This window comes from Danio rerio, chromosome 5 (assembly GCF_049306965.1).
Source record: "Danio rerio strain Tuebingen ecotype United States chromosome 5, GRCz12tu, whole genome shotgun sequence".
In the NCBI taxonomy this organism is placed as follows: domain Eukaryota; kingdom Metazoa; phylum Chordata; class Actinopteri; order Cypriniformes; family Danionidae; genus Danio; species Danio rerio.
The window spans coordinates 29,196,255-29,213,696 of NC_133180.1; the positions used below are offsets into that span (position 1 = coordinate 29,196,255).

The following is a 17,442-nucleotide window of genomic DNA, read 5'->3' on the forward strand; positions in this document are numbered from 1 at the left end:
CCTTCGAACAAAGACCTCACTCAAAACCAAGGGGTAAGGTAATTTCCCAGAATACACCAGCCACAACGGCCGGATCGCTGCACCCGGTAGTCAGGAGATTCACAAATTAGTATTTTTGTCATTATTACGAATTTTTACAACAAACAAGCACACGTTTTAATATATTCTAAACTGCGTTCATGTTTTACCACCATGCTAAAAAAAACAAAATACATTTAAATAAAAACGGATCTATTATCCCTAATAATTACTCCTTTATAACAGTCCTATAACATTCTGACACTCGAATACCCAGTCAGAAAAGTCTATTGGCTGGGAATGGGCTTTTTACAGTGTCTGCTTCTGCTATAATGTTAATGTTGTTTTTGTTGTGTTTACATAGATAAAAATGGCCACTGTAATGCACAGTACAGTTAAGAGCTTCTTGCCACATTATATCATTATGATAACATGATATATGCCTTCAGTGATTTCTTGAAGATAAATACCAAAAAATAATGCAACTGGAATAACTACAGCAGTCACGATCGTCTGATCTCATATGAAGCAAGAGATCGCGATGACATATGATGATGTCTACAGGTGCTGTAGTGCTGTCCCAATTCTTAGGGGTACATTTTTTAAGTCCTTCCCCCTCACACTTGGTTTTAGGGGCCAAAGGGAAGGGGTACAAAAATAGAATTGGGCTAAAAAACCTGGAGATCTCTTGAAAGCAGCAAAACCGTGGCTGCATGAGTGCCACTTTTTAACAATTTATTTTAAAGAGAAACAATTTCACCAGTTGCATTTCCAGGCACAATTGTTTTGCGCAAAGAAACGGGAGCTTTTAAGCACTTGCACGCATTACATTAGATTTGCCTCACTCACAACGTCAGTGAGCGAAGATCGCCTGTGTCTTACCATGTGCCTGATCATTCTCTCATTCGGTATTCACCTGCTTTCTTTTGCTCGGCGAACAGTTATCAATCATGCTGCTTCTTGATTCTAAGAGCACATTTGCACGCATATTGACAAACTGTCTTAAACTAAAATTCTAATCTTTAGGGACGAGGCAGCTCTGGCAACTTGTTGCCAGCTTTGGGCTGGCGGGTGTTAATATCAAGCCCTGCATATACTATATATGACAGTAGGTCTATTCTAAAACTGAGATTCATTCTGAGATGTCATGATGGATCAGGCTACTTTCATTTTAAATTTGAATCATGAAATTTTCTTTACAGGTCAGTCAAATTTCCTTTATATTAACCTGACCTAAGCCACACAGCTAAATATGTATAACTTATAAACATGATTAACCTGTTTGTATACTACTTTACTACTGCAACATATGATGTTAATTATTATATTATTTAAAAAGTGCTATTTAAAGCTTTAGCATCGAAATATTGAAAGGAAAACATAAATAGTGATATGCGAATATCTGCAAGAAGGTCCACTTTTTGAGAAAAAAGAACCCCCCTTTTCACTGGGCTGGCTACAGGCCTTGTATAAATTTATATCTATATATTATGGAAATGGTCATACTGGCTAAGGCTTTTTAGTTTTTACTATTACTAAATATTTACCTTACTTTCTATATGTGACCCTGGACCACAAAACCAGTCTTGCATGGACGTATTTGTGGGAATAGCCACACTATATTGAGTCAAAATGAACCATTTTTATTTGAAGTAATCTTCTATAAAGGCTTAATTGCTGGTTAGTAACGTGCATTGGTAAGAACTAAGAACCTGGACAAATTTAAATGTGATTTTCTCAGTATTTAGATTAATTTGAACCCTCAGATCTTGCCGAAAAATGTTCCAATAATCTAACAAAGCATACATCAATGAGAAGCTTATTTACTTAGCTATCAGATAATATATACTTGTGACTGGTTTTGTGATCCATGGTCACATATTAATAGTGGAAAATAAGATGAAGTTTCAGTGATGGATGATGGAGAGATGAATTCACTATGAATACTATAATAACTTAAAATTCAAAAAAGTGTTAGTATCAATTCACCATGTGATGTGATGAACTCCACAAAAGAGACAAGAGGTTAGTCTGTACTGCCGTTTGAGGCAAAGCAAAGGAGACTGGAAAAGAAAAGATGCCAAAAAGATGGCCAAGCTGGCTCAAGACTTGGCAAGTATTGATACCTGTGATGGCTTCGGCAAAGACAGGGTCTAAGAGCTCTCCCTTGTACAGCCCGTACAGTGTGACCCTGTAGAAAGTACTAGGAGAGAGGTCAGTGACAGCCAGGCTGAACTCCTGGCCAGACAGTGTGTGGTTCTGGCCATCAGATAAGCCATCTGGGTCAGACACTTCAATCAGAAATCCCTCAACCTCTCCTCTGTCCAGATCCCAGGACATACTGAAGCTGTCCCAAGACACATCAGAGATGGTGATGTTGCCCACCTGAGGCTTCTCCTCATCTGGATGACAAACAGATCAGAAGATAATTAATTTGACAGGTACATTCAGGAGAAGAACAAACTATGGCTGGTTTCTAAGACATTCTCTTTTTAAGTTTGTGTTCATTGCTTAAAGGCAAATGTATAAACGTAGGCACAAAGAGGTATTTATGAAATCTTCACTGCATAGCTGAATAAAATAAAATAAAATAATAAATAAAAGGTGACGCAGTGGCGCAGTACGTTGTGCTGTGACCTCACAGCAAGAAGGTCACTGGGTTGCTGGTTCGAGCCTCGGCTGGGTCAGATGGCGTTTCTGTGTGGAGTTTGCATGTTCTCCCTGCGTTCGCGTGGGTTTCCTCCGGGTGCTCCGGTTTCCCCCACAGTTCAAAGACATGTGGTACAGTTGAATTAGGTAGGCTTAATTGTCCGTAGTGTATGAGTGTGTGTGAATGAGTGTGTGTGGATGTTTCCCAGAGATGGGTTGCGGCTGGAAGGGCATCCGCTACGAAGGTTCATTCCGCTGTGGCGACCCCAGATTAATAAATAAATTAAATTAAATTAAATTAAATTAAATTAAATTAAATTAAATTAAATTAAATTAAATTAAATTAAATTAAATTAAACTAAATTAAATTAAATTAAATTAATTAAATAAATTAAATTAAATTAAATTAAAAAACAGATAATCTTTCTTACAATTACAAAAAAGCAATTTGTTAATTTCACCAATTTCATCTCCATCTGTTTAAAACTGAACATCTGTTCATGCAATGGTGAAAAAGAAAACAGATGATTAACTTTCAGAAAGTTGTAGTGATAAACAAACAAATCTGCAATCATTTCTCTACGCAACCTATTAACATCCAAGCACCAGCTTGCTGAGACAGCTTTGGTATTAATGGCCCTGAGAAAAGCCATTAATTTTTGAAGGTCCTGCTTAGCCTGCCTGAGCAGAGGTACGCAGAACACTTCAAACATGGGAGGCAGCCATGCAGCGCGGCGCAGTGCAACCTATAATTGAACATCATTGTGCATTGTCAGCATTCACAGGGAAAGAGGGGGCAGAAAGCTTGGAGATGCACGGTGGGCTAACCATTATCCTGTCTATGCACATTCAAGAGAGGAGAAACGTGGCGTGCAAATAGGGTGAGAGACAATGCGGATGAAGTGAATGACCTTCCCAGGCATTAGGGCCGCTTGTTGCTTTTGAAACCTGGAGATGAAACAATACTGAGCTGTCAAACAGCAAAACAACTCATTGATCATCTCGCGCCATTCATGGGAACTTAAATTTAGCTAAATTGATTCATTTTGTACACTTATCCAATAGAGTTCCTTTAACTGCAAGCGCTCCATGTATGTCTGAGGGGTGGCCTTCACTGCATGCAAATGGAAATCGGAGGAAATACAATAAAAGAACGGCTTTATTGTTTGGAGGACCTCAGGCCACAAACATCTCAAGGGTGTATGAATAAAGCTGTTTTTAGATGCATGCAAACCATTTGTGTTTTTCACCTCTGTATGTGAGCTTTAAAACATGCAGGTTCTTCTAACCATGAATGTTTGGTCATATTTACAGTCGTCAAAGGTGAATTCGTTTCAATAGAAAACTAAGCAAGGTAAACTGACAATGAATTGGAAATAGTTTTCCAGCTTTAAAAGGAATGCAAAACTCTAATAAAATTGTAAAACTTAAAACACATATTCTCAATTAACTAGTTGCTCATTTGCATATATTATTTTTGAGAGAAAACTCTAGCTGTTATCAGCTGTGCTGGGTGGAGATCTTACATATGGCAGTCTCTTACTGATAATAATTAAGATGACAGTTGTAGTCAATAACAAAAGCCAGATTTCTTATTTAAGGTAACATATTCTGATTATGTATGGATTGCTTTTAGATTACTTTGGAGATAACTTTTTATTTTATTTTGATTGGTCCCGAACAAGTTTTGAAGCATGAATTAAACTATAGTGTCAAAAGGTCAATTTACATGGTCATTCTGTATTGTGAACATTTAAAGCTAAGTGATAAGACACATATCAGAAGGTTCAGAAAGCAAAATCTAAAAGAGAGAGGAAAAATTCGAATTCAGCCGTGGTCACACTGGACTTTTCACCCCATGGACTTCTATTGATACAAACGCAAATGCATCAGACCGGAATTGCAAGCTCATGTGTCAAGTTTCACAGTTCGCTGCGTTACAAAATTCAAGCTTGGTGAACTCTGACCTGCCAAATGGTATCACATGACAGTGTGAGACCATTCAAGTTTAAAACATGACCTCTCTGGGCAGAAATGTAAAATATGGACCAATCGCTGGATTTTTTTAATGTCAAACCATCTTGTTTAATACCGCCTCTTTTTGCAGCTCTGTATAACAGAATTTTGCATGCTCAAACTCTAGTGTGACCGCAGCTTTAGGGAAAATTGTGAATATTTTACTGTCATTTCTGTACTCAAATTACAAGCAAAAATTTTTTGAAATGTAATTACATAATTAATGTTATTAGTGAATATGTGTTCTTTAATATGAAGTTTTACCACAATAACTTGTTGGTTCTTTACAACCTACAAAATATCAACATAAAACTGCCTGGCTTGACTGTTTACAATACACTTTTTTTCAACCTAATTCTGTAAATGTGACTATACCTTAACAAAATGAAACTTAGTGCTTAGTGCATATATATATATATATATATATATATATATATATATATATATATATATATATATATATATATATATATATATATATATATATATATATATATATTTATATATATATATATATATATAAATATATATATATATATATATATATATATATATATATATATATATATATATATATATATATATATATATATATATATATATATATATATATATATATAATTTTACTTTATTTTTTTCTCTCTTTTCCATCTAGTTGTATCCTCATGAGTTTTCATTGAGAGGGTCTCAGCCTTCTAGTCTCCACATCTACATATTACAAGCTGAAACACTTATAATGATGCCAGAGAGACATTCAGAGAACAGAAGAAACCCCAAACCTAAAGGTCTCCCTGCCCCCCACCTTCCCGTTTCCATTGGGTCTGAGGGAAGTGTATGCCCATGTTTGTGTGCCGTGTCTAAGGCCGATAATGGTTGCTGAAATAAATGCATTGGGATTATAGTGCTGGTGATTTCAGAGACAACATTTTAACAGGCGGCTCAGCATGTGTCCTATTTATCAGTCCGCCCCACAGTTCATTGTGGTCAAATCACGCAAATCCAAAAGGGGAGTGGGCTCACTCTGACGATTATCACATGAATGAGCTTTCTGTGCGTTTGTGTGTGTGTGTGTGTGTTTGGGATCTTGAGAAACACTATATCTGTTGTCTTGCCTTGGCGACCAAAGCAAACAACTGATGCTATATTTTTTATAGCTTTTTGGCTTTAGTAAATGATTACCAAGCAAGAACATTTGGTAACTGTGGATGTATCCTAACCACAGAGATTTTGGCTATAAAATAAACCCACATGCCACAATTGAGGGCAGAGAATAAGGATATTAGCCACCCATTTCCCGTGTACGGTGGCATTCTGACAATATGAATATTTTTCAGATTTTTTTGGAGGTTTCCTCAAGATAGGAAGCTAAAAATGATTCATTCAAGTCATAGAACAAAGACTACAGTATCTTCAAACTCCAAAAGAAATATTGACACATCAGGAGGGAAAATAAAGATATTATATTATATTCCTGAGCTGCCTTCACATCTTCAAAGTTTATGGCTGAAACCATCAGATTTAAAACCAATTTTTAAAGCTGATTTCACAATCCAAAGCACTATTGCTTTTTTCCACTCTAGAAGCAGGAGAAAAGTGGATGTGAAGACGCATTCATAAAACATATAAATGAAAATGTAGTGATGCAGACTAACCTGTGGATGCTGATAGAGTGGCTGGCGCACTCATCTTTCTTCCTCTCTCAGCGGTCAGGGTAATGGTGTGCAGCATGCCAGGGTTCAGGCCAGTCAGGATGTAGGTATTTGCAGCACCAGGTATCTTCAGTTCCGTTTTATCTCCATCCGCAGGTATAAACACTAGACTATAGGTGTCGATTTTAGCAACCGGCCTTCTCCAAACCAGTGCCAGGGTGGTCTCTGTGGTCTCACTTACTTGAAGGTCTTTGGGAGGATCAAGATCTAAGAGGCAAGGGAATTGACATGAAAAGATTAGTTTGTTAAATTGGCAATTTAGTCATCATTTAACCACCCTCAATTTCTTCTGAATACCACCAAAGAACTTTTAAGGAAACATAACAAGAAACTTGGAAAAGAATGCCAAAGGATAATGCAATATTGTAAATAGGCATGCTTGTTATATTTGATGTCAGTTAAAGCTACACAATACATTTAATAATCCAGGGGACTGCTAACCATTCTAATAGGATCACTGAATCAGTATGATTCATTTAAAATTTCCAACTAGGGGTGTACACTATCACAAATAAACAACATACAAAGTTCCAAAGCATTCAGTGTCTAATGAGGCCTAATATAATACAGTAGCGATGCCTTTTATAATTATTTTGAACAATTATTCATAATTGTTATGAAGCCAAAACTGCCTAAATGGGGGTTTTTATCTGTGTGTGTGTGCTTTACATAATGAAATTTGACAGTAAAGTAATGTCACACAAGCAAAGAGTGTTGTTTTCCTGAATATCAATGAATGAGTGTGAATGTGAATGTGTTGTTGATTTTATACACCTGTATAACAGATACAGGTAATACTATTGCATGAATTACATTTTAGACAAATTTAGATACATTTTAATTTACGTTTGGCCATCGAAACTAGTTCCAACCAAATCCTGAGCAGACCAGTTCTCAGGGAAAAATAGTTTTTTTTTTATTCCAGAATCAATCAATCAATCAATCAATCAATCAATCAATCAATCAATCAATCAATCAATCAATCAATCAATCAATCAATCAATCAATCAATCAATCAATCAATCAATCAATCAATCAATCAATCAATCAATCAATCAATCAATCAATCAATCAATCAATAAATCAAATCAATTTTGAACAGGTCAAATGAGCCATGGGTTCAAGTACATGCTTGTAGAATCCCAACCCCTGATCCCATGAACCCCAAACCCATTTTTGCTTGGTGAATGAATCATATTTAAAATCCAAATAGATATAGAGATGTAATTTTTGGCAGTACCGCACATCTAGATCCAACTGAAAATAATTAATTGTTTTCAAATTAAACCAAACATGAACAAACCAATATAATGAATATTAATATCTTCAATTTATAACAACTTTCATTATTGTTCTGTGTCACACAAAGGCTTCAGAAGATTTGAATTAAACAACAGCAGATGTTTAATATAATGCTTTTCAAACTTTTAAGTTCTTTACAAACCCATCAGTATCACTACTAGAGTCAGTGGCAGATTTAGTGATTTTGATTTTTGATTTTAATTCCAGTCATAGGGCCCAAGTCCTGAAATTCACCCTTTCCACTTTTATTTAATTTTTATTTATATAGCTTTTTTTATCACTCAATCTTCTACTAAATTAGTGCAATCTCTACATTTTAATTAATTAGATTTCTCCAAATGAATTTACAACTAAAAATAATAAATATTTATTTATCAATTTGACAGCTGAACTGCTTCATGGTGGATATTTTACTTTGTAATAATATTATTACATTATTATAATAATATTATATTTGATTTTATACTGAATAATATTTAATCAAGTTAAAATTGCATTTATTGAACTCTCACCACACAAAAATGGTAGAAAACTATGTTATATATAGTTTATAGGTATACTTAGAATTTCTAGGTATTTATTACTGGCCTCCAGATTTCCAGGGGCCCTATGTGGCTGCTTACCTTGAATAATGATAGGGCCAGACGGAATCTGTGGACATTTTTTGCTATTTCTACGCAGAATTTTGTTACAAATCTGCTGATTTATGTGGAATAATTTTGGGAGCATCATAACTAAAACCTTAATATATGAAGTAAAACGTAAGATCTTTTTAACTTGTATTTATTGTCTACAATGCAAATCCAATTAGATCCACTTTATTTGGTAAACAAAGCAAGTCTTCTATATAATATATCTACTAAAAGAGAGACAATATGACTTTACAAACTGTATTGTGAATAAATTATATTAACATTTTCATATTAGTCAATAATACTACTGAAATTTATTAAAAAACTGAATAAATATAAGTTTCCACACATTAACACAAGTAAATAAACAGAATCAATGATGGGCTAAAAATCTGCGAAATTCTTTGGAACTCTGCGTTCGCAGATTGCGTGTGGGCATACTTATTGGTTAAATCCACCCCTGATTACAGTCAGTATATTAATCTTTGTTCTAAATTACAATTCCATTCAGAATTCACTCGAGCATCATAAAAGAAAACAAGACAATCACATACACATTCAATATGTAAATAGAACAGCTATTGTCGCTTCTGTTAAGTCTTACCAGTCACAGCGTTGGTCGTAGCAGGCAAACTCTCACGCTCTTCCTTGATTGAAGTCACTCCCATTCCATATTCAGTCCCAGGCCTGAGGCCTAAGAAAAAGCCCAACAGATTCCTTACTCTTAAATCATTAAGCAAAAACGAAACCATTATTCTCTCACATTAGTTATTTTTGGACCCTCCACAGAAGGCAATTATTTTTTGTACTCGCCACTGTGAGGTTTTAATTTCATCTGCGCGCCATATCAATCTAATGCCTTTAGGTTGCCGCATCAAAGAGCTTCTCCACAGGCCAGAAACAATATTTACCATCATACAAGAGATTCTCAAATCCCCACACCCCCATTCACAAGAGCCCTTAGCCCAAATCCCACACTTTACCCCTCTTAATGCCTGTATTGGCTCCTGCAGAGGTCACTGTGCTGGAGTCCTCCAGCATGAAATTACGCGTAATGCAGAGGAAGCTCATTATCAATAAAATCACAGGCGTGACGGCAATTACAGATAATAACTGTGTGAAAGAGACAACTAGTGAGATGTGTATGTGTGTGTGAAAGAGACTCTGCGTTATTAGCTGAACAGATCGTCCGCCTTATTTACAGCGAACAGGCCTCCCAAGGACAAAGGAGCAAACCAGACAAAGAATCTATTATCCATTTTGAATATATTTTTTCTCCCAGCCATGATAATCCCTGCTTGCGGTAACACATGGTTGTAGAGAATAAGAATTAGCACTGGAGATTGCCTCAAAGCACAAGTGTACAATAGGAGTGTTGCTGTTAGGAAGAAAGCCAGCACTTTTCCTGGGATTTTCACATTGAAGCACCAGTGTTACTTCATTTAAGATATGAATGAGGCATTGTTACCTAAAAAAAAGGGTAGCATCTCATTCCCACTAAGTCGTGTAAATGTTTAACGTCATTAAAACAAAAGCTCTCATTTGGAAATAACTGCTATATTTAGAAACCTTAATATTAGCGACACCGGTGGTCATTAAGTGAACTGCAGTCAGCAATGTTTTTTTTACCTATATATATATCACTAGAATTATTATAAAAAAGTAAAATGAATGTGGGTATATATACACACACACACAAACACACCGGTCAAAAGTTTGGAATCAGTATGATTTTGAAATGTTTTAAAATATGATTATCTTAATCAACAAGGCTGCATTTATTTGATCAAAAATACAGTACAAATTGTAAAATTGTAAAACGTTATTGCACAATGAAATAACTGTTCAAAAGTAGTTTGAAATTTAATTTAATCATTTATTCTAGTTTTTAAAGATGAGATTTCAGCTTCATTGCTCCAGTCTTTAGTGTCACACGATCCTTCAAAAATTACTGTATTATTATTATTATTACTATTATTATTAATGGTAATAGTAATAAAAGCAATAATGACTGGAGTAATAATTTAATGTAAAACTACAGACAATAAGAAAACAGTTGTTAAAAATTGTAATAAATATTTAATATTTTTTTACATTTAATAAATTGATAAACAAAATAATTTATTCATAATTTTATATATATATATATATATATATATATATATATATATATATATATATATATATACAGTCAACCAACATACATATAACTTATTATATAATAATTCAAATGTTAAACTACACAATATTTTAGAATATTTAATTTCATGAGTCACAGAACGGGACAACGGAACAGGGACTCTCAGGATCATCACTTTTTTTTTACTTTGAAAAAAACGAGTCTTTTCAGATAGAAAACCATCTGTCATGTACAAACTAAGAAGTAGGGGAAGGTTTTGTTTCAAGTTCACATACTGGAGACTATTAATATGTAAAACATATTTTAAATAGCCTCTTTTAATAGCACACGGATGCCATTAAAAAAATTCTTACTATCCCTGTTCAGGCAAATTTAAAAAGATAGTTCACCCCAACATGGAAAGTTTCCACATCTTTACAGGTTTCCAGCTTTCTTCAAAAGATCTTCTTTTGTGTTTAAAAGAAAGTAAAAAGCTTCAGAAAAAGTGAAAAGAGATTAAATGATGACAGAATTTTAACATTTGGGGGAAGTATCCCTTTAGATTAGCCTGTTTAAATCTCTGTTTAAATCTCTGAGTTTCCAATAAATAATTCCAATAATTTTTCAGAAAGACTTCCATTATTTCAGGCCAAATCTGAGAACCACATTCCTAATTTGATGAGGAAACAATGTCTTGAACATGCAGAAGGGTCGTTTTCAGGTAATAAAATAAAATGGGTTTAACGGAAAACTTCTCCAATGTCTGGTTCGCATTGCGGCAGAACCTCACTTTACTCTTTCGCCTTCCTTTTTTTTAATCTTTATGGACTGTTTGTACTGAACATGGTTTGTAATCCCAAAGGAGGGATTATTGTGTAATTCAGATTGGCCTCTCACCAGTGATCTTAGCCTGAGTGGTGTCTTGCAGGCCGCTGGGGAAGACCAGCTCTCCATGCTCCCCTCCAGAAAGTGGGCCGTATTTGACACGGTAATTGAGGACGTTGGCTCTGCTGTTTCTCCACTCCAGAGTTATGCTCTCATCTGTCTGCTCAATTGCCTTGAGGTGCTTTGGGGAATCCAGATCTAAAACACGTCAACATGCGGATGAAAGAAAGTGCTTCCTGTAAACGTACAATTATCCTCAGAGGCAAGACAAACAAAACTGCTTCAGTGCGGCTCTAAGTATACAACACACCTGCTGAAGGCTAGAAACTACAGACAAAAACTGTTTTTCGTGCACCTGTCACATTTAAGATTTTGAGTTTTTTGGCTTTTCAGTATTTTTTTTTAAATCTAATGTATAAAAAACATCAAAAATGCACTTTTAAGTGTTTCTTTTGTCACTCTTTATCAATTAAAATTAGTGGAGGAAAGAGTACAGAAAAATCATAATCAAGAAAAAGTATCATTACTTGGCCAAAAATGTAGTGCGAGTAAAAGTATATGTTGTAAATCATACTCAAATATGTGTGAAAAGTAGTCCTTTTAAAACTATTCAAGAGAGTATTGAGCTGTGAAAGTCTGATGCCTTTACATGCAATTTGTGCATGTGTGTGTAAACGTAACATTCTGTAGAGCATTTTCTAACTGTTTAAGACTATTTGGCAGTTTCATCCCAGCAGGCAAAGGATGTCAACATGATGTCAGATTGACATTGTACCTCAACGATGTGGGAAGTTGCATTATGTTTGGAAATAAAACTTGGGTTGACGTCAGAACCCAACATTAGGTCGACATCAATGATTAACGTCAGACAGACGTTACATTTGGTTACTTTCCAATGCAACCTAAATGCGGTCTAATAATGTAAAAGCTTGACATTGTGTGGATGTTACCACTATAACGTCTATTGGACGTTGGATTTTGGTTGCCACACCTGACGAATAAATGTCAGTATTTGACATCAATATGTTGTTGATCTAAGATGTTGGCTCGATGTTGGATTTTGGTTACTTTCCAACACAACCAAAAATCAACGTCATTTCACGTCGTTACTGGATGTCAAAATAACATTGTCCTGAAGATCTAAATCTAACCTAATATCAGTATGTCTTAGGACGTGTATCTGCTGGGATCAGTGACAAGCAGTCTAAACCAGGGGTCACCAACCCTGTTCCTGGAGAGCTACCTTCCTGCACATTTCAGTTGCAACCCTGACCAAACACACCTGTTTGTAATTATCAAGTGCTGCATTAGGTACTATTAATTGGTTCAGGTGTGTTTGATTAGGGTTGGGACTGAATTCTGCAGGAAGGTAGCTCTCCAGAAACAGGGTTGGTGACCCCTGGTCTAAACAGTCATTGTGTGTAAAGATTTAAGACATCTTCTTGGCCACTTTTATTGCTTCCAAATGGTTTGCTGCATTTAAAAAGTGCCCATGTCTTAAAATTGTTCAGTATGATGCGATTTAGTTTCTATGTGCGATTTGATTGGACAGGAATCGCAGGACTAATTTTTCTACTAAATAAAGTAGTGGCTGCAGGTTGAAGGAAAGTAGTGGAGTTAAAGTACCGAGACAGCACTACTCAAGGGATAGTACAACTACATGATTTTAAAACTACTTTGAGTACTTTTGTAATTTCTTACTTTACACCACTGATTACAACAAATATTCATCCATTTGGGTTTCTTCAACACTGAGCCATAAATATATGCTTTAGCACTTATATAACAACAGACTTTATAGTTTTATTCATTTAAACTTTTTTATCATTTTGTTTTTAACAAAGGAATATGTTCCTACATAACATACACTGCAATAGGCTGTAAAAATTTATGTTTGTTCTAGCTTTTTATAGCATGTTCTGAATTATGGGTCAGGTTCAAATTGTGTTTACATTTTTAGGGTAGAAATGTGTGCAAAGTCGTGCCTATTTAACGAAATTATGACTTATTTGCATATTTAACTATAACATTTTTGAAAACTTTTTTAAAGGTCCAGTAATTTTTGTTTTATTTTATTTTTTTTTAAATTAGGGATAACTAGCAAACTTTTAAGCCGTCAGCTAGCGCTCTGCAACTCACACATGATCACCCGCTGTAGCTAAGTAGGGCTGTGCCCGGTCAGTACCTGGATGCATGACCACAGGGGAAAGCTAGGTTGCTGCCAGAAGTGGTGTTAGTGAGACCAGCAGGGGGCTCTCATCCTGTGGTCTGTGTGGGTACCAATGGCCCTGTATAGTGACGGGGACTCTATACTGTCAGTGAGTGCCATCTTTCGGATTAAACGTTAAACCGTGGTCCTAGCCTCTGTCCATCATTGCCTCCTAACCATCTCCATATCATAATTGGCTTCATCACTCTGTCTCTTCTCTACCAATCAGATGGTATGCGTTCTTGCGCATTATGGCTGCTGTCTTGTCATCCAAGGTGGATGTTGCAAGCTAGTGGTGAATGAGTAGATTCCCCCAAAAATGCGTTGAATGTCCAGAAAAGCACCATATAAATGTAAGGTTTTATATTAATAATAATAATAATAATAATAATAATAATAATAATAATAATAATAATAATTATTATTATAATAATTATATATGAACATTATATATGAACATTCAAAGCTTACAGTTTGTCAGATATGCATAAATAGCTCATAATTTTTTTTCACGTCTCCTCATAACTTAGTTTCTCATCAAATCTTGACCAATTAAACGCTCTCTAGTATCTGACATGCCCTGCCTCCTTCAAGACACTTCTCATTTGCTTTTCAGTTGATGCACTTGAGTTGATGAGCTCAACCACTCTATCACGGCTGTGATAAAAACATTACACTATTGGCTGTTATTTTTTAAAGGGGAGGAGCTACTCTATATCCGACCCTCTCTTCATTTTTCAATTAAGATTACGTCAGATAAACATAAAATAAAATGCACATCAAAGCACTTCACTGGACCTTTAAACTTTCAACTCACTGTATTCACTTATATTGCATTGCCTTAAGCAGAATACATTTTTGGATGACCTGGAAGCATTTCTAGTTCTTAAAAAGTGTTCATACCTGTTGTGAAGGTCTCATAGATGGGGAAGCTGCTCATCTCTCCCCGGCGGGCCATAAGAGAGACCTCATACTCAGTGTCAGGAGACAGCTCAGCCAGATGGTACTGGGTTTCTATGGAGGAAAGCTCGATTGTGTTCCTGTCGGAGGAGTCTGTGTTTGGGCCATAGGAAACAGAGATGCCGTCCACCTGAGCGACAGGCTGAAGCCACGTGACCAGGGCTGTTGTGTCCGTCACGTCACGCACATCCACCTGGCTAGGAGCATCAATCACTGCAGATGAGAGGAGAGAAGAGTGTGAGACAGCTGGGAAAACACAGAATTACACAGAATAGAAAAGCAGGTGAGCTCAAAACAGCTGCTGCATACTTTTAGATGGAAAAACCTCCATGCATGCCAATCACCTTCATTTACCCTATAGCTTATTTAAAAAAACCACGCACACACATTTATGCTATGCAAGACGCATATTACTTTTAATACATAATACATATTACTATTACTAAGTGCAGTATTATTAACTTAATTTGAACTTAAATACAGACATTATTAAATAGGTTTTATTTCATATTGTCTCTGAGCTGGTAAATAGTAAAATAAGTAAAATAAAAACTATCATTCATTCATTCATTCATTTTCTTTTTGGCTTAGTCCCTTAATTAATCAGGGGTCGCCACAAGCAGAATGAATTGCCAACTTATCCAGCATATGTTTTACACAGCGGATGCCCTTCCAGCTGCAACCCAGTACTGGGAAACACCCATACACTCATGCATTCACACACATACTCTACAACCAATTTAGCTTACCCAATTCACCTATGGTGCATGTGTTTTGGACCTGTGGGGCAAACTGGAGCACCTGGAAGAAATCCACGTGAACACGGGGAGAACATGCAAACTCCACCTTGCTGTGAGGCGACAGTACGACCCACTGCGCCACCGTACCACCCATAAATAAATTTATATATAATATAAAATATTGTATTATATATATTTTTGTATTGATGCACTAAATTTATTTATATGTATTTGTTTATTTATATTTATTGTTAGTAAATAATAATAATAATTTTATTTATAAAATATCTATTATAAATAATGATCTAACTGGAATGCATTCTTTGATGTCAAGCAGATCTAAATATGATGATTATTTGACTTAACTGTAGCCTCAGCTAAAAATATAAATATTTTTTGTAAATAAGTGTTAATATTTTTTATTCATTTTCTTCAGTTAATTACTCTTTCTATTTTTCTATTAAAGAGTAAATAAGTGTAAATATTTTTTTTTTGCAAATAATGTAAATAATGTCTAACAAAAAGCTTTTGTACATTTTTCTGATGTTAAGAACCTCTAAATATGATAATTACCAGCCTAAAATATCATAATCTAAATTTTTGTATATATAGATCAATATACTATATGTTACCATTACAACAACAACAATAATAATAATTATAATAATTATAAATAACAGTTATTATTATTATTATTATTATTATTATTGATTTAAGTTAAACCACTTCTTATACTTCTAAATAACTTAGGTTGTAATATTTCTGTGTGGAGTCTGCGTGTTCTCCCTGTGTTTGCATGGGTTCCCTCCGGTTTCCCCCACAGTCCAAAGATATGCGCTATAAGTGAATTGAATAACCTAAATTGGCCAAAGTGTATGTTTGTGTGAATGCGAAAGTATATGGGTTTTTCCCAATGTTGGGTAAAAAAAGCTGGAAGGTCATCTGCTACGTAAAACATATGTTGGATAACTTGTGGTTCATTCCGCTGTGGCATCCCCTTATAAAACAAAGGGACTTAGCCGAAGGAAAATGAATGAATGAATGAATAATAATAATAATAATAATAATAATAATAATAATAATAATAAATAATAATAATAATAATAATAATATGTTGTTGTTAATATTATTATTAAATTGCGTTATTTTTTATATTGTAACTTTGTTGTTAAATAGTAAAGTAAATTAAGTCAAACGTTAAACGTAATCATAAAGTCAATAAAGTAAATAAATAGCTGTTTTAGACTTTTTGTTGTCACAGACCTCTAAATATGATGACCACTCATTTATAATCTACATTTTATAAAATGTACATTTCAACATTAAAGTCGTTAGAGTATTATTTTAAAATAACACTTGCTTCTTTATGAGCAAAAAATACAAACAGCTATTTATGTCTTCATTTTAATGCTAAAATCAGTTTGTCACAATTGGAGGAGCATCGTGAACTGATAGGACATATGTGAGCTGAAGATAATGCACTCCAGCTCAGAGCAGATCTGTGCATGTGAGATGCTGGAAACACCAGTGATCTCTCATGTTTCTGAGTGCTGCCTCCCACACACTGAGAACTCACTTTCAGCAATTAGTCCCCCTTTAATGCAAATCCTATGTGGCACAAGTCGAAGAAATGGAGGAGATGGAGCGTTAGAAGCATGCTGGGAGATTTCTCTTTAGACATTTGTAAGACAGCAAGAGCAGCTTGTTGTGAAAAGGAACTCTGGTTACTTGAATTGACAGCATAAGAGGAAAATCTTGTCTTTTTTCCCTATATAATCTATAGCATGTTCTGTACGAAGCTGGCGATAAAAGTAAATGGATGTTTAGGAAATGTCACAAGGGTAATAGGCTCTTCAGAAAATCATTGAAGATATTTGAAGTGTAACATTTAAGGGAAATATCACTTTCATACAATCAAGTACAAGTTTGGGAAAAAAGCTTTTAATGATTCTTTCTGCATGCAGCTGATATTTGGAAATTTATAGTAATATAAACAAGCAATTAAAACTATGGACTTAAAGCCTATGCGATGGCATCATTGTGAGGTTTTATGTAAACATAACCTTTTTAGTTTTTTGAAATGTTTAAATAATCATTCTCTAATGCTGTTTTCAGATCAAATCAGTAGGCATCAAACCTCTCACAGAGTCACATGAGCAACTGCTAATGTTGACTGTTGTGTTTTCTCTGTTGAGGGAACCAA

At 35.0% G+C, this 17,442-nt stretch overlaps 1 protein-coding gene across 8 annotated transcripts in view; it reads right to left on the reverse strand.

Moving 5' to 3' along the window:
* Window positions 1–17,442, reverse strand: part of tncb (tenascin Cb) — a 129,666-nt gene that overhangs the window by 20,190 nt on the left and 92,034 nt on the right. For 5 of the 8 annotated variants that reach the window (XM_021475994.3, XM_073949757.1, XM_073949756.1 and 2 more), the window contains 5 exons: window positions 14,443–14,712; window positions 11,343–11,528; window positions 8,931–9,020; window positions 6,336–6,599; window positions 2,145–2,420 (listed from right to left, as the gene is read on the reverse strand). In XM_021475994.3, the coding sequence (XP_021331669.1) occupies window positions 2,145–2,420; window positions 6,336–6,599; window positions 8,931–9,020; window positions 11,343–11,528; window positions 14,443–14,712 (1,086 nt within the window). The remainder of the gene's footprint in view (window positions 1–2,144; window positions 2,421–6,335; window positions 6,600–8,930; window positions 9,021–11,342; window positions 11,529–14,442; window positions 14,713–17,442) is intronic. The other 3 variants (XM_068221089.2, XM_073949760.1, XM_073949758.1) reach the window with 1 other exon arrangement.